The following is a 25,748-nucleotide window of genomic DNA, read 5'->3' as shown; positions in this document are numbered from 1 at the left end:
TTCATCTTGCATACTTCTACCTCACATAGTGATTCCCTCCAATTGTCAAAATGCCTCATGGCAATGCTGAAAGAAGGGGCATCAACTTGTTCCTTTGAATTGCAGGGTACGTGCACAGGTGAAGAAAAACAATAGCCAGGGTGAGACGGTAAGTGCTTCTCTTGTCAAGAAAAGGTGAGACCATCTCCCCTTCTTCAAAACATGCTTTATGTTGCTACTGCACAACCGACTCTTCTGTTTTCATCTCTCTGTATGATCACACTCAAGTACAAACTGCTGCATCTCGCAGAAGCCCTTTCTCTTCCATTCTGAGGAGCTGACCTCAAAAATCTGCTGCTCATGTTTACTGCTGTCATTTTTAGATTGTTGAACAATTTTCTGCTATCAAAACTCCACTGTAGCTGCTCTGGAAATATCTCAAACGTGATGTCATGCTGACGGTTGACTGGATAACTGCAGGAATAAGGAGAATACACCAATGCCCAACAAAACTGACACACAAAAAGTAACCATCATCATTTTTAAACCATTTTAGGATGCATTTTTAGTTTGACTTCAGTGTGTCGGATTCTACACTAAGAGCTCTAATTAAGGATGTTCAAGCACAATGCCCCTTGTTATACACAAAACTATAGTAATGTCAAATGCAAACCATTTTGACAGAAAGCTGGTGGAGCTCTTGATGAATACTACACTGTTAGACTGACGTGACTAACACAACAGATTTATGGCACTCAAACAAGATGTATAATGTAAAATGCACTGACTTCTGAAGGACTAATGTGTCAAATCTGTAAATAACCTCACTTACATTGCGACGTGATGATGATCAGAATCATGATCATCACAATAATCATGATGAGAATACAGTTTGACTTAATCGGTGTCACACATTGCTTAGTGTAACTGACAGACATATCGACACATAGAGAGACACAGATAGGGAAAAATATAGGGAGGTAGCACATACTGGTGTAGCTGATATTGAAGCCTTTTCCAGTGTTAGAATGATCAGACTGAAACTCCAGACGCATGATGTGCCCATTCGAGGCGATCTGTGATGGAACGTCTTTTCCCGAGAACGTCCCAAATGTTGTTGGCTCAGACAGGCCTAAAATAGAACAGAGTTTAAACAATCTTTTAGAGACACGTTTCAATGGTGCTTATCTAATTCTGCATGGATAACATTAGGCCAAGGACACACATGGAAAGTGAAGGACTCTTGTAAAGGAAAAAAAATACCCCAAGAGACCCCAAGAGAAGTATTAAATGTTGTTCAGGCAAGGGAATACTTTCAATCTCAATCTGCATAGTAACTAACAAATAAATAGAAAAGTAAGAAAAAGAAAAACAGCAAGTCCAACAAAGTGTGAGGCACTTAGTTTCCTTCCACCTCTCTATAGTAGTTAAGTCACTCTGCCCATTCAAAATACTCCTAAAACACAAGTGCAACAATTCTTATCTCTAAAAACAGCTGTACATTAATACAACATTGTTTCATGAACCATCTCATTAACGCTGATAGAAAAATATACTAAAATGAAAGTTGATCATCCGGCTGATACTCAGCTCTAACTTTGTCTTTAAGTAAACAGACAAAATACACACTCAAGTGACCTGAAAAATACAGACCCCTGTTCAGTAAAGCATTGGACCACCTTTTGCCCAAATAACAGATTCCACGTCTTGGCAGTGACTCTGCAAAGTACCTGCCTGGTTCTGACGTTAAAGCAAACCAGGCAGGCATCAGTGCTTCATACAACTGCTCACGGTTGATGCATAGATGCTCTTATGGACAGATGCTGCATTTGAGTGAACCCAAAAGAGACAGTCAGTAATGTAAACCTGCATGTCTTGAAACACGTCTTCCCAGACCATTCTGTCACCCTGGCAGGGAGCATTATCTTGCTCAAAGTACCCATCATCGCCTTGGGGGTACATGAGTACAATGAATGGCTAAATCTGTCTGCTATGTTAAGGTGTGCTGTGTCATTAAGGCATCACTCTGTAGCTATTAAAAGACCCACTGTATACCAATTGAATGACGCGGAAACCATTACACCTCCCCCACTGGGCTGTACCGCTGTAGCCATGCATCACCTCATTTGTGTCTGAGACATTTGTGTCACAGCATAGGACCATTTACTGCAACAAATGGTTATACACCTTTGTTTGGCAGAATACACTCTGCTCTTGAGGGTGCGCCCCAATGATCCAGCCAGCAGCAACAGATTCATTGGGGAGCGCAATAAAACCGTAACGGGCCTCATGGAACAGAACTCAGCAGGCGCATGTCAGTGAGGTCTGCAGTATACATGATGCACAAGGAAAGAAATGCCATCTCCACATATGCTAATAAGACACTTCAACAGGAGGAAGCTGAGGTGGTTGATGGAGAAATCAATCCCCACAGCTAGTAACAGCGGTTTGTAGCAGGTGGAAATAAACAGATTAACCACCGGCAGGAGCAACGTACCAATCAAGAGCAAGAGACAGAGGTTGTGACATTATAAAGGCAACCTTATTGTGTTGACTGAATGTGACTGGAAATGTATTTTGAGTGTGACTGGCGATTATAAATGTCAACTGATGCTGATAAGCTATTGGAATGCACAACTTTAGTTCACGGCCAGAACTAACACAATGCTTGTTGTTGCTGATGGCCCACCAGGAGTCTAGCAGATTGGTGTTGCAGCAGGAACTGTGATTCATCAGAAAACACCTGCAGTTTTGCATGGGTAGGAAAAGAAGCACTGGTGATTATTCAGTATGGCCTTTTTCCACGCGACGTTTCCTGTGTTCGTCCACTAAGGGCCATCTACTCGCATGGCAAATGGTTTGAAATGTGCACCTTGTGTTTCTGGTTGGCTCTTTAAGGATGCCGTTCTCAGAATTATGTGAAACGCTGTCGTCTTAGTGATGTTCAAACTCACCATCTGGCATCTACAGTCATGTTTTTTTTTTTTTTTTTTTTTTTGTTGTTTTTGTTTTAAATCTAACAGTCTTTAATTTCCCTCTTGGTGATCCCTTCACATACACAGCAAATATGTATGTGAGTTGTATTGTTGCTGTTGCATGCACTTGTTCATGTATTGCAACATGTGCAATCCCAAAGTGAGACCTACTTCTGGCAGAGGCCAGATGGATTTCCTTTAAACAAAACAGAGAGCCATCAATACGATCCACTGTGGTATGTTTTAGATTACACCGTAGAGTTACATTCAAAATCCTCTTATGAATTCGACTACAAAAGGTGCAGGGAAAAACTGTGCGAGTTGACAACCCTGCAACGGAGAGAAAAAGAGCTCCGAGAACACTCAGTAATGAAACTCATCTGAAAAAGGGATTCTTCACCAACACTCCCACAGAAAGTTTTCTTTTTATTTTCTCCTTGACTTGGAGTTTTGGATCCCATGCACTTAGACTCAATTAAGCTACACATCGACTGAGTTGCAAAGTGCCAGTCTCTTTGTTCTTTGGCTTTCCAAAAGCTCTTTCACTTATTCATTATTGCACTGATAGGCAAGAGACCAGGCGTGGAAAGAGAATCAACGCGACAATAGCTGAAAGAGTGACAAGGTCCTACGTTGTCTCATCTAAGAGGAGAGATTTAGAGAAAAGCCTTTTGTAACAGTCCATCACTATGCTCTCCTATATTAAATGACAACAATGGCTTTCTGATTATGTTAACCATTTACTGTACATAATGTTCAAACCCTACCTTGAAGCTTTATTAGATATTTTTAGGCTGGATTGCACGCTACTGTTTCTCCGCAGATTTATTGGTTATTACTGTGGTTGCTCTGTTCACTCTTGCTCGTCATTTTTTTTTTTTGTATTTCAATGTTCTATTATCCAGGAATAAAAAGCAGAGAAAGTCATGAGTGTCAAGGTCACATAAAATCCTTGTTGAATGGAGAAAGCCTTTAGGTTTTTTAATGCTGAAAAAACTTTTGTATTTTTCCTTTGTGATGCAGATGTATTTCTTCTTGGACTAAAGCATCTCTTGATTTTTTTATATATGCATTTTTAGAGGAATAATAGCAGACTGTGGCTCGGTAAAACTATTGATAATCAGGATAAGAATGCTTCACATTTGAATGTTATACGGCCCGAATATTAGACATCGGCAATCAATCATCAATATATATGATCAGTGATGAATAAGCAACACCTACTCACCAGAAGTGATCTGGTTATCTAAGTGGCTATCACTGCCTCTTCAAATAACCTCCCAAATATGCTTTTTAAAACTTTTTCAATCAATGATTTATATTAAAGTACCATTGCCATGATGAGTTGTGTTAGTTTTAAACTGATTTTCTCATCTATCAGCCTGTTGAAGTGTGGTGCAGCCTTTAAGTTCAAATTGATTCATAAATATATTCTGTGTGATTCTGAAAAGCAGAGTATTAAATGAGGCACCCTCATACAGTGGTTAACCATCCAAAGGCCAATCAGTAACCATTTAACGGGGGCTATATTAATCAATAATGATCGAATTTACCAACATATATTCATGGTTGTTTGGTCGCTGGCTAAGGAAACCACTTTCATCATACTTGACTAAACTAAACCCACATGTGGCTTTCACTTGATGTATATTTGACTTCTTAAAACATTCACCTGAGTTTTGAAGCTATATTTCCAACGTCACTAAAGGGCACTTGCAGTTTCACCGCATTACAAAAGGGTAAGAAAGTAAATATCATGAAGATTTCAAAATGATGTTAATATAATGTCATGAGGACGTGTCAAATACAGAAAATGTTTCTTTGTCTTATTTCCTTCAAAGAAAACACAAACCGAGTGTTTTCAAAGTGACAGCACTCAACTATCATCAAGCAGAACAAACTGCTAACAACTTTAATTTCAGTTTGCTCAGTGCAACAGCTCTAATTGCCCTGCAATTTTCTAAACGCTGCTGCAAAATAACATTGCTGCAGAGAGACAGGTTTACAGCCAGACAATTAAACACAGCTTCATCGTTAATGACCAGTCAGTCAGACCTGGGCTTCATTCGATTCAGTTTAAATCAACAACCTTTATTAGACTGGGGAACAACTGTCCCATGTGTTGTTCATAGAGGAAAAGTGAAAACACAATAAAAAACATGACAACTACTCATCCATCCATCCAGCCACCCATCAACCAAGTCTGAAAGTCGGTTCTCTTCATCCACTGGATTGGCCCCCAAATTGTTTTTACTATGTTTTAAAGCTGCATGCACATAACCATCTACTTTTAAACAATAAAGAATTTGCACATTCATATCCCGCAGTCTTAATTTAGGAACTAAGTTTTCAAAAAATATGGTGAAATGTGAAGATATAATTACCTTCATCTTTGACCACCAGCCAGTCAAACTGTGGCTCCAGGTCAAAGTCAGAGAATAGAAGATGAATGCGGCTCCCCGGTTCAGAGATAATCAACCACACACAGTTCAGGTTGTTCCCATACTCCTCTGGGTAGTTCGGGGACAATATCGTCCCTGATGGAGCCGTGAAGTTGAAGAAACATGAGACTACAAACAGGAAAGAACAAAGGAAGAAAGGCAGGAAGGAAAGGGATTAAATTGATAGGTAATTGGGCAAACAGAGAGGCACAGACAGCCAGACAGAAAAAAGAAGAAGAAAACAAAGTTGAATTAAAAAACAAAAGAGAAAAACAACTACCACACACATAAAAAACATATGTACTTACAGACACAACTGGGTTTATTGCCAGACCACTGGTTATTGTGCTGACATGTGATGGTCCTCTCTCCCACTAGTTCAAAGGCCGACTGGCAAAAGAAGGTCAACACGTCACCGTGCTGAAAGCGATCACCGCTACGGCGACCAAACGCCGGCACCCCGGGATCACCGCAGCCTCCTCGTTCGATCTCTGTAACACACACGACGCAGGCAGCCATGTTTCAATGCTGATAATTAATGTCAACATGTGACATGCTGACATTCAGATAAGCGCTTGTCTGATATTGTTTGGGAGGTGGGGTTAAATGGCAATAACGTGTATACACTGATTTTCATGTTACATAAAAGCACTTGGCGACAGATTTTTGCACAGTTCATATTGATGCATGTGCTGTACATTTGTGCTGCATCCCTCTGTACTACACAACTGCTGATCACAGGTAGCCCATGCAGACGGGCCCGACAAGATCAATCTGCAACTTGAGGACTCCACAATACATGCCCGCTCAAAGACAGACCCTATGTAGAGACATTTATGGTCGGGTTAAGATTAATGTGGGTGCATCTTTGGCGAACAGATCCTTTCCAAGTCTCAATAGACTGTCCACTCAGCTGGGACCCAAAATGACCCAGAAGAACGTTGCCATATTTAAAATGTATCCTACTTTCTTTGGAAGACAACTGGCAGCCGTCCTGATATTCAACAGGTTGACAAACGGCAAGAGCTGACATGTTTTATAAGGAGGACTAGCAGCAATGCTAATATGGCTGCGCGGAGCATCCTGAAATGTGCACACATCTGGAGTCTATTATATCAAATTGCTGTGTTGAAGAAATGACACACAACCAATGAGAAATGTGTTTTATTGTTTCCCATCTCACAGCTAATTGTCATCAGGGTAATTGTAGTGTAATTCAGCTTTAATTGTGAAAGGCAAAACAATAAGTGGAGGCACACAGGTAGCAAACACACACCGATCCATGTGTGCTCTTGTTAAGTCGCCAGCAGGAGGTTAAAATCAAAGAGAGCAACGCCGATGCTTGTGATACTGTACAAAACACAAATGCTTTCCATACACACTGTTTCAGATACACTTGTTGTTTCTCTCCTTGTTTCTTTATCTTCATCCATTTTTTTCTGTTTCTATGTCCATCTTTAAAATTTCTGTCCTTTTCTCCCACTGTGCTCTATTTTCTTCTTATTGCTCCCACTCTCTTAATCTGATTCAACACGCTGTGCTTTATTGGCATGAGTGTCACATTAGCAGCACTGCCGCACTAGCCTGCATCATATTCCATTCATTTTGTCACCCTTTTTTAATTTTTTTTTTTCCCTTTTTGCCTTAATGGCAGTGTGTTTTTATCCACTGCTCTTCCCTCTCTCGCCTCCTTTAAAATTTGACATTCTACCAGACGTCTGTCATCTTATAACACATGCTCCACCATGCTCCTGGATTCGCTTTGGGCAAATACATCTCAAGGTGAGCAATGTGTGTGTGCGTGTGTGCGTGCGTGTGTGTGTGTGTTCTACACTTTTACTATCTGTTGGGATGGAAGTACGCCCCACAAGAATAGAATACTCAAAGAGATGGCAGGCGCGCGTGTGTGTCCGTGTGTGTGTGCGGCCCAGAGCTAGCTGTCACACAGCTGACGAGTGTCAGGATGGATATCAGCGATCTTGAGCCCCTGGTAACTCTGTCATTATGGTGGTAACAGCCTCTCTCGCTCATTCTTTGTCTTTTTTTTTAGTTTGTTCTTTCTCTTGCCATTTTTCCTTCACTTTTTGTTCTTTCTCGTCATTTTTCCTTTGCTTTCTTTCTAAGTTTAAACAGTTTTATTGAAGCGCAGAATATAGATTTTCAACTCAAAACATCAGTTTATGCTGAGTAATCTACATAATTGAGAATAGAGAATCAAACAAAACTTAGAAGATAAATGTATTCCAATGTAATAAAGCAAAAGGAAGAGAAAATACTGATGGACACATGAGGCACCTACTTTCTGGTAGTTTCATGTGTTTTAGCCCTTTAACTACAAATCACAAACTTTGCATTACTGCCAACCATATTCACAGCAGAGCACAATGGTTTCAATATGTTTCAGTATGTTTCAGCCACATTTGCTTTCAGTTTATGCCCTGGTATGAAAATCAACTTGCAGAGAATGGAAATTGCCTGATGTAGGTGATCAATCACTGTGACTGAATTTAGAGTCTTAACTTTTCTGATAAAGTTATGGTGTCATCACAAAGTAAAGCAGCTGCACATAGGAAGAGTCAAGAAAACTGCTTTTGGTATCCAGATGCACTCATTTTGCATACTGATACTGTTGATTCTACAGAAGAATCTTTAAGACATTTAATGCTAATTTTCGGTCCTTTGATGAGTTAAAAAATAGATACATTATTTACATCGTTACTCTTTTCACAACCAATTGCCATCAGCCTGAAAACTAGCCGGGATCATTTCACTGAAAGCTTCAATTACCATAATGGGCTGTGTGTGTGTTTATGATATTAACTCAGTCTCTCTCTCTCTCTTTTTCTCTCTATGAAAACATGCACACACACACACACACACACACACACACACACACAAAGCGCTGCAGTGATTAATAAGTGTAACATGACAGCTTTCATAAACGAGACAGCTACACACACACACACACACAGCCGTGTTGGGTTTTCCTGCAGGGCTGAAAACCTAAGAGCTCTCAGGGGGTATCGCTGATCAAAGTGTGTAACATGGTGACATTATACAATGTGACAGCATCACATATATACAAGCAAGGACACACATACAAAACACACCACAAGCGGTTGTTGAGGTATCCTGGGGAAAAAACTAAACTGAATCTACAAGATAATCTAGAGGTCATTCAGGACCGTTTGTTTGTTTGCTTCTGTGTCTCTGTCTTTGTTTCACACGTATGTGTTGCATCACAAGCACAAAATCAGATGAGATGGTCCTCACCGCCATTAGGTCAAATATCAAACACACAACATTGAGGTTAGCCCTGAAATCAACTTCAGCACCATCTGAGACTTGTGTTAAGCTGAGGAAACTCTGTAAGATGATGTTGAACATTACGTGCTTACACTCACACTCACTCTGTCGCTCCACTGTGCTGATTCCCTTGAACAGTAACTGACCCTGGACAACACTGTCAGCAACACCACTGAATCAAACATAGCTAAGCAGAACCAAGAGCACAACCTTCATGCCGCTCACCCGCTCTCTCTCTCGCTCTCCCACACGTCCCTCATTCTCTCTGAGACAGTTTATTTCTTCTTTCTCAATTTGTCATTTTGTCTCCTTCTATCCCACTCTGTCAATTTCTTGTTGTCCTTCTTCCTTTGTCTCTACTTTTATCAAATTACTTCTCTCTCTCTGCCTGTCTCACCTCTTTGTCTAAAGTGATTTCAATTTAGTTCACTTCCATTTAGTTCAATTGGATTTAAAGAGCTGCGGTGGCATGGTAAGGTACAGTATGTAATCAGGTATTTAAATATAATAAATGGATTATTCCAAATAATACGTATTTAGAGGAACATCTACAGCTCTCCCTCACACACCTTCAGTCACTGTGACAGTCACCATTTTCATCTCTATATCAGTGTCAGCTTTGGCATAATATGAGAAATAACCAAGCAAAACGATCAACTGATTGACTCATAATTCATTTATCACCGTCTTGTAATGCACAGTCGCACACACGCTCACATGTGCACACAAGGGCGAACAACAGTTGTGTTTAATGCTGAATCACCACTTCAGCAGTGCCATGACTTTCACACTCCATTATGTGAGCGTGTATATCTGTTTGTGTGTATATGTGTGTGTGTGTGTGTGTGTGTGTGTGTGTGTGTGTGCGTGTTTCAGAGAAGAAGAGAAGGAGAGAGAGCCTTCATCGTAAAGGAGCTCATACCTTCATAGACTGCCTTGAACCCTGCAGAGCCGATTGTATCGTCTGACTGCAGGTGTAGCCACATCTGATTGGACAAGCTAACGATGAGATCAGGGACACTGGATCCAGTAAGTCTACACACGCACACACACACACACGCACACACACAGAAAAAACATACACATTAACACAAACTGTTGTTATGAATTACAGCTTCATCACTTTCTTCTTTTGACTTAAAAGAGACTTTAATTATTTGCATACCTAAAATAACATACTGATACTTACAGCCTAAACTATTATTGGGTTGCAGCTTTGTTTCTGAGCACATTCCTATTAAACCCTATAGAGTTCAGTCTACCATGTGTACTCCAGCTCCATCAAACCTGCATGTTAGCATCCACATGTCTCCATCTGTTCCTCTGATAGCCCCCATTAGCTCGCTCTTTACTGCTGCATGTCAATATTCCTGTATGATAGGCCAGAACATGTGCAGTAAGTGATGCTTACACGTAGAGTACCCTCCGAGTGTCACCTATCTTCCCTCCATCTCCCACAGTTAGTGTGTCATATCCTCTTTCCAGGTCAAACTCCTCAAACGACAGTTTTATCACCTAGAAAAACAGAGCAAATACAAGACAAGCAAACATCGAAACAGAGGTGAGAATACAGACAAAAGCACAGTGACAGACTTATTATCAATTCCTGCAGGGGTGGTCTGGTGTTTTTGCATCTGGGAATCTAGACATAGTGTTTCACAAACAGCTGCCTCTCAAGCAATGAAAGAGCTACATGTCACGGACTGCATGTTAATAACATTAATTCAACAAAACTATTATTAAGAAGCATTTTTTTAAACAACAAAGGTCCTTTCTGAACAGATTGGCAGCCTCTGCTGACTTCATGTGGAGCTCACACTCCTGTAATTAAACATGACTTCATGCCATGGACTTTATGAGTGGAACAAAGGTGCTGCACTAGCATATTCTGCAGCTCTATATTCCACAGTACTTCAAATGTTTTCTAAAACAACACAGAAAACATATTGAAAACTGATAGCATCATCAAACCCAGGAATTCTGGGGGACTCCTGATACATGCCAGGAAGTGAAGTTAATCATACAAAAAAAGAAATCATACAAGTTATCCTGTTTATTCAGCAGAAAAGGAAATGATTAGTTGAAAAAGCAAAAAAGGCGATTAAGAGGGTTGGAGTCATGTCCTCCTTGTAGCATTAGACAACAAATGTGGGAGGAAATATTCTATTTGAAAACACTGGTTTACTAATGATAAAAACAACATGAGAGAGAGAGAGAGAGAGAGAGAGAGAGAGAGAGAGAGAGAGAGAATCAGTGTTTTTAGCTCTGAGTATAATCTTATTTAATTAAAGCTGCTATGCCAAAGGTATAACTATTAATTTGACAGTGACATATTAGTTTTTCAAAATAATCCATCTTTAATGAAAGGGAGCAGAGTGGAAGAACAAAACTCTAAGACTGAAAGCACCCTTGCTTTTTTTTTTTTTTTTTTGGCAGCATCCTCCTTTACATTTCATATTTACACAAATCACCTCTGGGAGATACGCCCACTGCACCCTGCAAACACCCTTCTGCTGTTGAACACGGAGAAATTGAGTGTTAAATGCTTTACTTGCAGGCACGTCCACAGCTGCAGTTGCATGCATACAGCGCTGGATCATCAATCTACTGTGCCTTCTAAAATGTCGTAATAGTGGTATTCTATTATTTGCTGCTTGTCCATTATTTATTATCTGCAAATCATATCCACGACAGAAAGGGAGATGCAGGCTTCTGCTGTGTCCAGAAATCCTCAAATAGAGAAGAGCTGGTCTCAATCAGTGAGTTTCTGTTCTATCAGAAGACGAAAATGAACCATGAACATGCAATATTGTGGATGAGAACCCATCACATGGCAAATCACACTACAGTAAAGAAAAACCTGACTGCAGGTGATAATGATGTAGAAACCATTTCCACCCACCAGAAAATGGCCAGCAAATGCTCAAATAATGTAAAAGGATATGGAAACCGGGGTAAACTGCCATAGTGACGAGAATGTCAAAGAAGTGTATAAATTGGTATTCATACATGTTTGAATGCATCCATGTAATATTTGATCCGTCAGCAGCAGTGCTGATCACTTCAACTACCCAGGTCTGGAGATCATCTCTTGCTATCAGCATCAGTCAAACTATTAGTCTGGTAACGATTTTAACAGTTAAAGACTGCTAAGCAGAAGCCACGTGCTATACACCAACACAAAGAGACATTCACAGCCATGCACACATTTAAAGTCAAGATGGAATTCAACTACATGTTTTGTTTTTTTTTTGCTACAAGTCGCATGCCCATGCTTTGTTTTTCTTTTCTAAAATATTTGGTACCCAAAAAGGAGAAATATAAACTATTTTAAGATGAAATCTGTGTGCAGCGCCTGTCCACACTCAGATGCTTGGACATCTATGTGTGTGGTGTGTGTCTCCCTTTCAATCATGAAAACAATATTAATACATTTGAAATTTACTTAAGCACGATTTGTAACCACAGAAAAGATGAGTCTTCGTGATTTTAGTTGGACTTTCAATCTAGCCACATACGACATAACAATCAAACCAAGAAGAGTAAAAGACAACAAGTAAAGGTCGTTGGTAAGATTGAACAGCACCTTGTGGTCATAAAGGGAAGCAGAACAGAATCAGAAACGTGATTTTCTGGGCATCCACGCATATTTGTGTGTGTGTGTGTGGAAGCAACTGAAGCATTATCACACGAAGGTCATTAGCAAGAAGCTCAGAGCTGTTCAATAGATCCAAACAGGCCCATTTAGAGAGACATTAAGAGGAGCCTGCAACTCCAAACTACATTAGATTAGCTTCTTTATTTTCTAAAGCAACAAAAGAAAGAAAGGAAGGAAGGAAGGAAGCAACCACGACAGAAAGAAAACAGGACAGAAGTCTAGTCTTGGCCTTTACAAGTCTTCAACTGAGACAAACAGTGTTGACAGTAAACACAAATTTGCCTTCAGTTTCATGACTCCAGTGCTTTACTTCTTTCTTTTGATTCCATCACATTACTGAGTTTTCGTCCCTGGAGCTAATATTTCAGGAGAGAGTTTGTCACGTTCAAATTTGGTATTGTACAGGTCCAAGATTAAAAAGAAAAAACAATCAAAAAAACAGTTTCTGTTTATGGGTGGATGCTCTTTGAAGGGATAAGTGAAGTGTTATCACTTTGAGGTCATTAGCAAGCAGCAGAGCAGCTAAGAGAAGCTCAATAGGCTATTTAAACATTAAGACCAGTGTGCAATCCAAACACACAGTGAAATACCTTCAGTCAGTCAGCCAGTGAAATTGTGCCATGAATTTAGGGTCTCCTCAGGGCGCGCTCACAGCCGGGGAGAAGCTGATGCTAATCTTACTCTCACTCCGATCCTAAATTCACAGCAGATATATGTTTGCCACTCAAGTCAAACCATCTAAGACGTACTTCTGCTGGTCAGTGTCAGTGAACACAGTCTTATAAACATTACAGTTTCAGTTTATTTGAGCCGTAATAGAGAACAATAACAGGCTGCATGCTCTTCCTGAGATGCCCAACCTCCATTGCCCCAGAAAAAAGAATCTTGGAATTGAAAAACTATACTATGCCGGCTGATCTTGCCCTCACTGTTGTGACCTTACGTCAGAGTAGTGCAAGAGAACACACAGCCATAATTGGGTGGACTAGTTCCTGAATTCCCTCGTTGAACTGAAGCTGCAATAGTGCTGAGTCACAGCTGAGCAGCAACAGTGGGGAGAAATTAACACAAAAGTACCCTTGAACCTATCCATCCGTCTGTCTGTCTGTCTGTCTGTCTGTCTGTCTGTCTGTCTGTCTGTCTGTCTGTCTGTCTGTCTGTCCAAAGACAAAGCAGTACAGTTTGGTTTATTCTATTTGTGGTATTCTGATTATTCTCTTGTTATTCTCTGGTTATTTACACAAGGGTCGTCTGGTAAGAGCCTCCCTAGAATACTGCTCTCCTTAAAAAAATAAAATAAATACGATTTGATTTGGGCCCTGTTAAAATGTCAACATTCTGCACACATGTAATGAATTATGTTCACTCAGCCATTTCGACTACAGCTGAGGTGACCCCTACCAAGGGTAGCACACATGGGTATAGGTTTCATTTCAATCTTGGTGGCAGTAACACCAGCCTCCTTATTACTATCACACCCAACCAAGCTACAACAAACAGGCTATTTTCCTCACATCGCACAGTGATTTCTAACAGAACACAGTCAATATTTTCACTCCAGATTTGATCGACCTCTCAACTGACCCACTGTAAATGTAGCAATTATTGCAAAACAGAATACATCTTTCATAAAAGTGAGGTATTTACCGAGTGCTGCTTTTGAGGACATGACAGAATGTGTTTGTACATTATTTTCCAACAAAAGAGCACATTTACAAATTGGCTCATTTGAATCAGAAGCAGGTCAGAAATGGTGTATGTTGGGGGTGGGGTGCAGGGGGGAATGCAATTCATTCACCAGATAGGCCTAAACATCCGAGCATGATAGAAGTGAAATCAAATTAAATTAAGTATTTTGAAGCTGGACATTTTTACAAGTTGGCGACATAATTGAAACACTGAAGTGTTCAGAAATGACACAACTTGGCATCAGTAGCGTGCACACCACTGATGATAACAAACCTGGAAAGTCTAAGATTGAGGACGCTAGACTGGTAAGAGAAGCAAATTAATGTTGTCCAACGTCCTCTTGTCAGAGCACTTGTTTCATTACATTGTTACCTTCCTGCCACATTGACAGAGTCACTTAATAGGGGTGGAGTCAGGGCTGACAAACTCTACTCTGCTGCAGGCCAAATGGGGCTTACGAGAGGTGTATTTTTACATAAATATTCTGCCCACAGGGGCTTTAATGCGTTTCTACTACTCTGAGTCAAAAATAACCTGTCAAGAAAAAGTTGAAACTATGTACTGAGGTGACCCCTTGTCAAAAGTAATGCAGAGAAAGAACAGCTGTCCTGAAAGCAGAGTGCAGGAGAATTCCCTCGCTGAGATTATGCAGCTATGTTGACTCATTGGTGAGCTGCCACAATGGCAGTTTGGGACCTTTTTTCCAATAGATTACTTTTAGCCTTTCAGCCGAATAAACAAGTAATAACCTGGAACCCTGCTCGAGGACATGACCCACACCCTTCATGCTTGGGAAAGTTATTTTCAAAATGTAATCAGTCACAGAAAGCAAACTACTTGTAATCAATGATTTATCAGATTACTCTTTTTAACACTTCTTTTTTCATTTCATTCCATTGACAATCTAATCAGACTTTTAGAAGCCCTTTTGCCGCTTATTGCAGCTCAAGGGAGTGTTATAAATAATCTTTACCATGTGCTGCATCTTGCAGCTACAGTGAATTTTACGATGGATACACACTGTGCAGCTGGGCTACGAGGGACAAACACAGCAGCAGGATGCATACCAAGCCACTGCTTGCGGATTCTCATCCTGACAGTTCTTTTAGATTAGCAGTGAAGAGCCTCTATAAGCTGCCGACCAGCACAAAGACATGATGTTTCAGAAGTTACATTTGTCTGTTATATACTAACTGTTATGCAAGTGGTTCCCATTGTCTATTGCCAGGCTGGTATTAAAACAATTCCAGACATGAATTTACTCTTCATGTGTAAACGCCTTAAGCATTCATTTATTTCTCTTCCTTACATGTTTATTGTAAGGTCTTGAGGGCCACAATCTGTCCCGGTATGCACTGACCAGAGGGCAGAAAGCAAAAGCTGGGCAATCACAGGGCTAGCATAGATACACAATTACTCATTAACAGTATATTTCAACTGTCTTTGGACTTGGTGAGGAAACAGGATCACCAAGGGGAAACTCAGAGCTGCACAGGGAGAAAATGAAAATGACAGATAGAAGGCTGAGGCTGCTAATGGTCCCCTGGTCCGTCTTACTCTGAGCCACAGCACCTGTCTCACATCGACACACTTTTCTACACAATTGAAAAATGTCGTGAGCGTCTCCTGCTTCACACAGAAGTAGATGGTAAAACAAAAGTGGCCCATGAATAAAAATAAAGCATGTGGCGGATGGTGTAGAAATCTCATCATTGTAATTGACACAATGGGAACCAGCGCAGATGTTAGAAAATCAAGTTGATCTCAGCTCAGTGGAAACAGGAAAAAAGTGGTGATAAAAGACAGAATGACTGAATTCCTTGAGAACTGGTGACAAGAGACTGATTTCCTCACAGGTGATGCATGGAACAAGGTCATTACATCTGCACTATAACAAAATGCTTTCTTCACACAATAGTGTGTGGTAGTGCATCTTAGGTTTATATGTCAATGCTGTTATCTTAGTTATTGTGTCTCAATATCGTTAAATGCTCTGACAAGTGATTTCCTGTGTGGGACAAATAAAGGACGAGTCAATTCAAAAGAAGACTGGCAAGGATGCGAGCCTGTTGGCTGTACCCTGAAAGTAGCCAGATGTGCCATGTTTATGTGTTGTAGTCCTGCCCGGAGGTGACCTTTGCTTTAAGTGCTCAGAAAGAAAACGGCTGCTGTCTGATAAAATAACTCCCTTGTCGAGGTGTTACAGCACCTTTGAGTGCTGTTGACCTGTTGGCTGGACGGTTTAGGAAAATAAACTGCATACTATGTTTGAGCCCCAGCTGTGTGACAGCTCTGAGGACACTGCATTAGAAACTGTTCTGGAACACAGCAGAAAACTACTTGACAACAGCAGACTTGGTTGGGAAATTTCTTTTGACTTTTCTGCATTTTGGCTGATGCTCTATGGAACGATGTTTTACATTGCAGCTCCAACATAAAAATTAATGAATGTTTTATCACCATTACAAGAGACCAGTGGACAAAACTAAAAACCGTGACCTTGGGACATTCATGCATCACCTGAATGGATGGCCTCTTTTGGTAGAGAGGTGTAAGGTTCAGAAATGAGAGCCAAAGACAGAGCTAATACAGTGAATTATGGTCAGTCAGACTGCGAAATTACAGTCAAAAGCCAGAATAGCAAAAAGCCTTGAATTGAGATAATGTGCTAATTGGGCATCTATTGGTGAATGTCTCTCCATTATCATGGACACTGATGGTTATTTACTCTGCACTTCACTGATGCATTTTGCTCAGTCTATGTCCGCACTGAGTTATGAGGTGTGTGTTGTATAATTTGCAGTGATTCAGAAATTACACAGTCTCACACTGTAGCAGCAATGAACTCTTACCAACACAAGATGTGCAGTATTAGAGAGAACATACCATAGGTAGCTTACAATATTATGTAGCAGAGCAATTTCAGGTGTGTCCTATAGCGCTAAAAAGAAACTAAGGTTTATTACAACTCAGATTTAATTTTTGTAGCTTGGGTCGTCTGTTTTATCTGTACTAATAATGCTGTGCTTTCCAAAGAAATTGCTGAAATCTCTGCAAGTGGCAGTAGTAACTAAAAGGACCAAGTGGGCAACAATAGTCAGATGATCACACAGGCTGTAGACAAACCCCCTGGTAAGGCAACTCATTTGGAAGAGAATGAACAGTTAAATTATGACTTAAAGTGTCGATTACAGTCAGCAGACAGACCTTAACCTTCTGTAGTTGTACAGATAGTTCTCAGTCCAATGGAGGGTTTCAGAAGAAGACTCTATACTTAGTACAATACACTAAGTATGACATGACTGTACAGCTCCTCAGCGAGGTCTCCCCGAGGCAGCCACCGTGTGGCGCCCAGGGACCAACTTCAGAAGCTAGTTCTTTAATTGACCCAAGATCCATGTTTTGACAGTATGGAAAACGTGAGGCCCCGGAGGAAGCAAGCCAGAACACGCAAACTTCACAAAGAAAGGCACTGCCCCGGCCGGGAATGCGACCCCGGAGGCGACCGTGCTAACCACTGAGGTGATTATTAGTGGCATCACACGCACTTTTGGTTGTACCTCCAAAGAAGCTGAACACTCATCTGGCAAAAGTGTTGACTTGTTAACAAGATGAATGATTTTGTGTTTATCGACTGTATTCACACAGCAGCAACTCTCCTGTGATATCACGCTCAGGGTGGGAGGCTCAACTGCTGTTATCAAAAGGATAATGTCATGCTGCTGAGTTCCAGGTTGCAAGTCAGATAAACATTGGGAATCTGACAAATCGTTATTATTTCACCCCTTCCCAATTGATCAGCAACTGAAAATACAACGGATAGTGAAAAGCCAGAGGGACATTGGGCCATAATTCAAGATCAAATAACATATTAGATCACCCATTAGCTACTATTAGACAACAGCTAAAATTAGCATTCATCCACTTACTGGCTAATATTAGTATCTGAAAGGCATAAATTAATTCTCAAATATTAGCACACATCTTGGACACAGCTATTTAATCCTGCAAGTAAAATGCATTGAATGTAATCCAGTTTGCAATGCAATCTTAACTCTTTTCAGCATGACGTCAGATGAAACTATTGCAGGAAAAATTTTCAAAACCCAATGAACCATTGGCCACAGCTACAACAAGCCCAAGTTGTAATAAACCATGCGTTTCCTTGAATGTCGGTGAAAAACCAAACTTCAGCTAAAAAACCTGAAACTTGTAACATGTACTTGTTGTTTACACTCATGCAATTATGATAATGCTCTGGATATTGGGCTTTATGTCTTCATCAAGTAACAGCTTGGGCAATTGTGCAGTCATGTTGGCAAACAATATGTAGAATCAGAATCTGGCTAAGGCCATTACTGGTCTTCATTGGCCTCAATTTCGGCATCAAGTAAAATTTAACAGAATCTGATAGAATGTCACCGAATGTGTCCTGCCAACAATAAAGCGATGATGATCCATGCATGAAAATGACCCAGCATCCAATACCATAGTAACACACACACACACACACACACACACACACGCATGCACACACACTAATATGAATTCATCAGGAAAAAGACAGCAATGATTAGAGGCCTAATGGGCATGTGTGACGATGCGTTTCAGGGTGTATGTGTGTGAGCAGTCAGGCATGGTTCAGACTTGAACAAAATAATTATCTGCTTGATACTGATGAATCAAATGACTGACACACACACACACACACTCGCACACACACACACACACACACACACACACACACACACATAGAGCTAAGTCCTTTTTTTCTGTTGCGCACCCGTTCTTCCTCACTACTACCTGAAAGTTGAAAACATATTTTTTCACAACCTCTAGCAGTTAGCAATTAAGTTGGCAGGCAGAAAACACACAGTCAACATTCATAAAATCACACACAGCCAGATGCCTGTGTGCACGGTTACACAAATAACAACACAGGCACACACAAATAGAAGCCCAATCACGGCATTGTGCCGACAGGCTGTCAAACCATTATAAACTATATTGATTGTGCTGCTTTTATTCAGAACTTAACAGAATGTCAACACACGCACAACCAACCAGAATTACTTATTGGCTATTGAAACGCGTGCTAGTAAAGCCACACAAAGAAGGAACAAATAGGCGCGTACACTGTGATAAAAACATTCAACTCTGTCTCAATTTTCTATAACATGTTATTGATGAAAGAAGTCATCTGAAATAATGGTCAGTCAGAGGCTGCTCAAGGGAGAGAGCGAATAAAAGAGAAGAAGAGGAGACGAAGAGGGACAGAGCAGAAGTCTGAGGCAGAATTAGAGAAATGCAAAGAGAAAAAAGGAGGGTCTACAGAAAGAGGACTTTTATTCATCGTAATTCACGCTCATTTTCTCTCTTTAAATATCTTTTTCGCTCCCTAAATCTCTCCGCACTTTGTCTCTAACTGACCACAAAAAGCACATATACAAATCTTTTTTTTTCTGGGAAACATACACTTAGGCTTTGAAGTGGTGTGTTTAATCATCTGTCTCATTCCCTGTATACACAGATTAAACCATGATTAAAGATCAATGTTCAAGCGGGACTACATATGTCTTCTCCTTAAGGAGGATGAAAAGGAGTAAAGGAGGTTAACAAAAAACAAGTTAAGGGTCTTTAAGCAAGGTGTCCACACAAAGGGTTGATTGCAGATAAAAAAAAACAAAACAAACAAGCCGACACTAAAAAGTTCAACAATTGAGGTTCGGTTGAGATCATTAAAATAAAAATACTAAGTAATTAGAATAATGGCAGATGAAGCTTTATAGAGAATACATCGCAGATTTACGTCGCTGTTATTGTGAATTTTGTTCACGTTTTTTCCTCTGAAGATATCTGAATTTAATTTTGATGAGGATAATTTTGAATCAGTCAACCAGGATCTTATACATGGTGGTGCACACAACATGTAAACAAATACGCATAAAACGAGAAAAAATGTAACGTCCAGTTGTTTAAAATGTGCCTTTACTTACGCAGAAACTGAACTGGCTCTGAGGTAGAGAATGGACAGTGTTGTGAATGGGATCACTTCGGGTTAGGGTTACCATCCAGCAGATGGCAGTAATGCAACACATATGGATGCCAACCGCCAATAAAACTCAGAAGAAGACGACGACGACAATGACGACAAGAAACATATCAAATCAAAGCCGAGCAGAAGAAAAGACTTTTCTCTGAAAAGCAGCTTCAAGATGCGCTGTGGCTTGAGGCTAATAATGAGTGCGACGAAATATGGTGCAGAAAATGTTGTTCACATGCCTTCGCATTTTATACAGGCTTAAAGATTTTCATTCATCCCTTATTTGATGAACACGAAAAGAGTAAGAATCACAATGCGGCACAAGCTATTGCTATTGAATGAAGAAGAGCAAGCTGTGTGTGATGTTTTTCTCCGAGCATTTCATCAGGCTAAACACACTCATTCTGTCTTTTTTGCTTTATTGAAGTGGCTCGGAGCGAATGTCAGAGGTGCATCTTGACTTGAAGGGGGAACACGGATAATGCATAGCATTGCACAAACTATCAGTGGGGAGTTAAGAGCACAGTTGCAGTCTGCCGAATTTTGAGGGCTGCTCTTTGATGCCTCGAAGGACATCACAGAAACAACCCTGCAACTTGACAAAGACTCCACTGTGAGAGATAGATGTGCTTAAAGCAAGTAGCAAAACGCTTGACAACGACGTCTGAGTATGACTTCGTCCTAAATCTCGTAAATTCAAGCAATCCAGATTGTTACTTCAACATCAACAAGTTGGTTAAATAGTCCCTTACACTGTGTTTGAGCAGTGCAGCATGTGAGAGAGGGTCCCAACATGGGAAAAACCAAGTGCAGATCTCATTCTCATCTCTCAGCCTTAACGCACATTCACCCATTAAAGACGACCACAGAGACATTGAACCCAAAGCCAGCTGGTTGACCTGTGGATGGAGACAACTACAGTAACTGGAGACTCAGCCACAGACTGGGAGTGCATCTTCATCATCTGTGCTGCAGGACACCGAAGAAGAGGACAGTGAGGGAGACTGCTTTCATTAAGACCACGCTGTATGTGGAGAGTACTAAACACCATCTCCTGGTCCCTGACTAAGAAAGCTATGCGCACCACTGCTTAAATATATCACAGGAGGTACAGGAATAACTGTGCACCGTGGTAAACATTGTTAACAAGTCTGCTCTGCACTCCACATCTTAAAGAAAGTGTATAGGAACAGGGTAAAGCTTGTAAAGACACTTTTATGGTAAAGCTGCTGATTTTTGTAGCCAATTTTCTTCTTTTCAATTTTCTTCCACCTCTGTGTGAACTGTGCGGTTAAAGCTTGGCAGACACTGTGCTGTACTGAGGACCAGGTGTGAGATTTCGGTTGGTTGTCCAGCAGTTTGAGCTGTTCCGCTGTCTGATTTCCCACATAGCTGCTGCATATCACAAATATTTATCTATGTTATGGGTTGTGTAAAGAAAATTAATATCATTTGATATATATATGTATATATTTTAAACTCTCATATAAATTTCACTATCAGCCCCAAAAATTGGTCGGGTTCTACTTAATTTCAGAGTATTGCACATGTTGTGGCTAAAACTGCCTTGAGACTATGCTGGGATATAAAACTGAACTTCACAGCAGAACAGACAGACCATATTATCTGCATCTTCCAGCCATCTGTGGCTCAGCATTATTCTTTATTTCCTCTTCCTTCCCATTCATTGTAGACTTGCACAAAGTAGCTGCCTTTCTCTGTTTTCGTCAGCGTTGTTGGCTCCTGTGCTTACATTCAGCGTGAGCTCCACGTCGTGACTGGTTAATTGATCCGTACACGGTGAGCATGAAAGTCGCAGTCGTTCTGGCTGTGCAGAAAGGCCGATAGAGAGCCTGCGAATGTGAATGTGTAGCATAATGCCAGGCTGGATCATTTCACTAAGTGCTGGCATAAAGAATACAAATTTTGTATTCCATCTAAAACTTTTTAAAATTAGAAATTAGAAAAACAAAACAATTGTGCAACATATTAGTATGTACTGCAAACAGTGTGCCGGTGTAATTCTTTTCACAGTGCAATTCATTTAGATTCTATTCTATTCTTTTCTAGTCTACTCCAGTCTAGTCTAGTCTATAACTGTCTTTATCCTCTTGTTCGTCTCTGTCCTTGTCTCTCCCTCTGTGTATGTAGATAGTGACATTCTGCAAATGCCAGCAGCTGTAGTAGCTGATAATCTGTCATTATAGCACATTCTTAAAGTGCTCTCAAACCTCAAGCATTTTCAGCACACACACAACACACACACACACACACTCACGCGCACACACACATGCAGTACACAGAAGAGATAAAAGACATTCTGTCTGTCATAAGCTAAGGCTATGTGAATCTATTATACTCTATTGTATTGTATTCTATTTTAAACCCCCAAGCAACACACACACACACACACACACACACACACACACACACACACACACACACACACACAAAACACAAGGATGGCTCTCCATCTGTCACCTATGCAGTAAATGATAAGACTTTAACCCATGCAGCCATGTCAACTAATTCCTTACAGGTATAGCTGTGATTTCAGAATTCAAGACTTAAAATGAGAACAGGCGGCGATGGCTGCAAAGCTGATGACATTTTGAGCTCCGACCACTCACAACTGGCAGATGCTACTTTGAAAAGACAAAGATGAGGAGGAAGAAGAAGAAAAGCTAGCTTGCCTCAAAGTACAAAGCCATTAGAGCCTCCTGCTACGTGAATGAGATAAATCTACACACAAGCTCTTGGTCATCTTTTGCTGCCATTTCTCTCTGTCAAGGTCGGAGAGACACAGAGGTGAGAACAAAAAAGCCCATTTCTCTCTCACCCTTTTACTTTTTTGTTCTCTCTCCTCAATTATGCCTCACTATTTCTTCGTCCTACTCCCTCAGGGGCTCAGAGGTGAGTAGACTCCATTTCCATGCATCTTTAGAGAAAACTTCAATGCCACATGTCAAGTACCTTTTTGGACATTCGGTCTTTTTTTCCTTTTCTCTCTTCCTGGTGCTCACATTTTAATCGTCAAGTATCTAGCAGAATATTCAGGTCCATTTTTCTCCTCAGCGCCTTTCCTCTCTTGTTTTCTCTGTAGTTTTCAATGAGCACAGTGCTGTCTTGCTCTCCTTCTGCACTTCCATCTCTCTACTCTCGCCATCTTCAAACTTAACATTTTGGACAAATCAAAGTGAAAGGAGGAAAGCAGATGATAGAGGGAGAAAGATGACTGAGAGGAAGATGGGATGAGAGCAGTTCTGAGCAGAGTAGATGAGGGAGAGAGGAGCAGGGGATAGAGAACAGAGATGTGGGAAATGAGAGGCAAGCAGAGGGTAAGGGGGATAGGGAAGGGAGAGAGTGGAGAGCAGAGAGTACAGAAGCTGGGAGAGGAGAGTCGAAGTGAAGACAAGATATGTGACGAGACATGAAGAGAATTTAATAGCACAAAAGAAACTGTAGGCAGAGAAACTTGAGATGTACCGCAAGTATATGAATTATTCATTTCTGAACAACAAAGTCGCCTTCGCAAAACTGGGAAGGTGTGTTGACCATGAGCTATGGAAACAGAATTCAGTCAGGAAGCAGGAAAACAAAAAGGAAGACTACAACAACAGCCGCTCCACTCCCCCAACACTGAGAATACTGCTGCATGTTGGTCGTATCTTCCAGTCTGACTTACACCTTTTTACTGCAGGTCATGCTTTGTTTGTCTCTCCTATTGCTCTCCACTGCATTTGTTTTTAACTCTGTTTACCACAGGGGGGCTAGGTATGCAGTAATGTGTTGCTTCACACACACTCACACCTGTGAATTCTGCCTAATGGAAACAAAACAAATAAATAACACAGTCCTCATATCCATCAGGTGCACAATTTTCCTCCCTTTACAAAGATCTTCAGTTCATTGATGATGTAGTAGTGCAGACAGGTGTTGACTTCTCAACTATTTGGAATGACGCAACAATGTAGCTGCTGTCTCAAAGGTCATGCATTGCCGCGTTAAGATCACTACATAAGACAGTGATGTAAGAAGATTCCAGACAGAGGTTCATTTTCCCACCTCACATTACGATGGCTTTTTCTTTTTTATCGAAATACCCATTGAAACAAAGGGGGAATAAAATAATGAAAATGAGCTCACCTTCCCAGAGTCCATTGCAGTGATGACCCACACACAGTGTGCGTTGTTCTCATATTGAACAGGGTAGTTAGGAGAAGTTATGATCCCTCTGGGCCCCCTTAGGTTGCTGCCACAGGTACGAGCTACAGAGGAAGACAGCGAAAGAGAGAGACAGAGCGACATGGAGCTTTAAAAAAGATTCATGGGGTAATCAAAATTACACGCACAGATTGCAAATGGCTTCTTACCTTAAAAAGAGAAGAGACAGAGAGTGGGTGTAGCAGCGACAGCGCAATAGACAAATTATTATAGACCACAAGGTTCATTGGAACAAAAAACGAAACTGTGGTTTGTGGACCATTTGGGAATTTTTGTCAACATACATTTAGCTATCTCACTGTCATATTTTCAGGTAACACTTTTAAAATGATCAGCGCAACCCTCAGTGAATTAAAGACTTTTGTCTGATTTAAAATTCCAATTCAATCACATTCCCTTTCACATGGATTTCACACAAACACCAGCTAAGCTCAAACTGATGACTGACTCATTGTACTTCTACTTAGCCATCTTGTTATTTGCTTCTAATTAACTGCCACAGCTCCAACAAAGCTTCAGGCTTTCAAATTTGATTAAATCTCTGAGTGAGTTTTCAGCTTTACTTATGTTTTTACAGGTCATCGAACACTGATGTGACTGTTAAGCCTTTCATTGGTTGTTCATCAGTCCATCACAGATAAACACTTCTCTCTACCGTCACACTAAAAATGAAGGCTAATGCAGCACCTGATCTTTCCCATGTAAGTGGACTCTGTAATACAATGAGCATGCAAACCTTCAGTTGGGTCAACAAGGTGAATCAGAACATATTGTAGTTCTGCAGCCCTGCAGGACTACAGGACGTTGACTCACTGGCCACTTTATTGCACCTGTACAATATAATGCAATCCAATATCTGCTTTTACAAAGCTCAGAATATTTCAGTTTTTGTTGATACCTTTTTGAGGTTGTCTTGGGTGTTACTGTTACTGTTGTTATTGTTATTATATTGAAAGGTGTTTTTAATATTCTGCCCCTCTCCTGCATGTAAATGGAGTGGGCTAAGCATTAGAAACACTTCTCAATATAATGCAGTGCAGTTCAACAGCACTGCAAACTACGACCTCGATAATAAACATAAAGTTAACTTGTTACCTTTTTGGCAGTGTCAGTCAAAACTGAACATTACATCTCTGTAGAGGTAAAACTCATGGCTGAGCTGTTGTCTTAGACCACTGAACATTTTTGCATCAACATGAAACTGATTGGAAAGATTGGACTTCCACACAGACAGACCCCCGACAGTTCTGAATGGCATTCACACCCCAGGGCTGCGTACTCAGCCCCCTCCTGTTCACATTGTACAACCATTACTCAAGGATTGCAGTAATAGTTGTAAAATGTGAACAGGACCACCATCAACAACTGAGTCACTGCATTCCCATTACTCAGCAATGAAATTGGTGACTGAAATGACATCATGCCTGAAGGTT

At 40.7% G+C, this 25,748-nt stretch overlaps 1 protein-coding gene across 3 annotated transcripts in view; it reads right to left on the bottom strand.

The window, feature by feature from the left end:
• The window catches only part of LOC143318293 (CUB and sushi domain-containing protein 1), a 375,208-nt gene that overhangs the window by 126,906 nt on the left and 222,554 nt on the right, over positions 1–25,748 (bottom strand). For 2 of the 3 annotated variants that reach the window (XM_076726460.1, XM_076726469.1), the window contains exons 10-15: positions 24,238–24,359; positions 10,113–10,216; positions 9,624–9,736; positions 5,704–5,886; positions 5,339–5,524; positions 971–1,111 (exon numbers count right to left, since the gene is read on the bottom strand). In XM_076726460.1, coding sequence (XP_076582575.1) covers positions 971–1,111; positions 5,339–5,524; positions 5,704–5,886; positions 9,624–9,736; positions 10,113–10,216; positions 24,238–24,359 — 849 coding nt within the window. Of the gene's footprint in view, positions 1–970; positions 1,131–5,338; positions 5,525–5,703; positions 5,887–9,623; positions 9,737–10,112; positions 10,217–24,237; positions 24,360–25,748 lie in introns of those variants that run through there. The other variant, XM_076726479.1, reaches the window with a different exon arrangement.

This window comes from Chaetodon auriga, chromosome 1 (assembly GCF_051107435.1).
Source record: "Chaetodon auriga isolate fChaAug3 chromosome 1, fChaAug3.hap1, whole genome shotgun sequence".
Lineage (NCBI taxonomy): Eukaryota > Metazoa > Chordata > Actinopteri > Chaetodontiformes > Chaetodontidae > Chaetodon > Chaetodon auriga.
The sequence above is the reverse complement of the archived record's forward strand: the minus strand, read 5'-3'. Positions and strand labels throughout refer to the sequence as shown.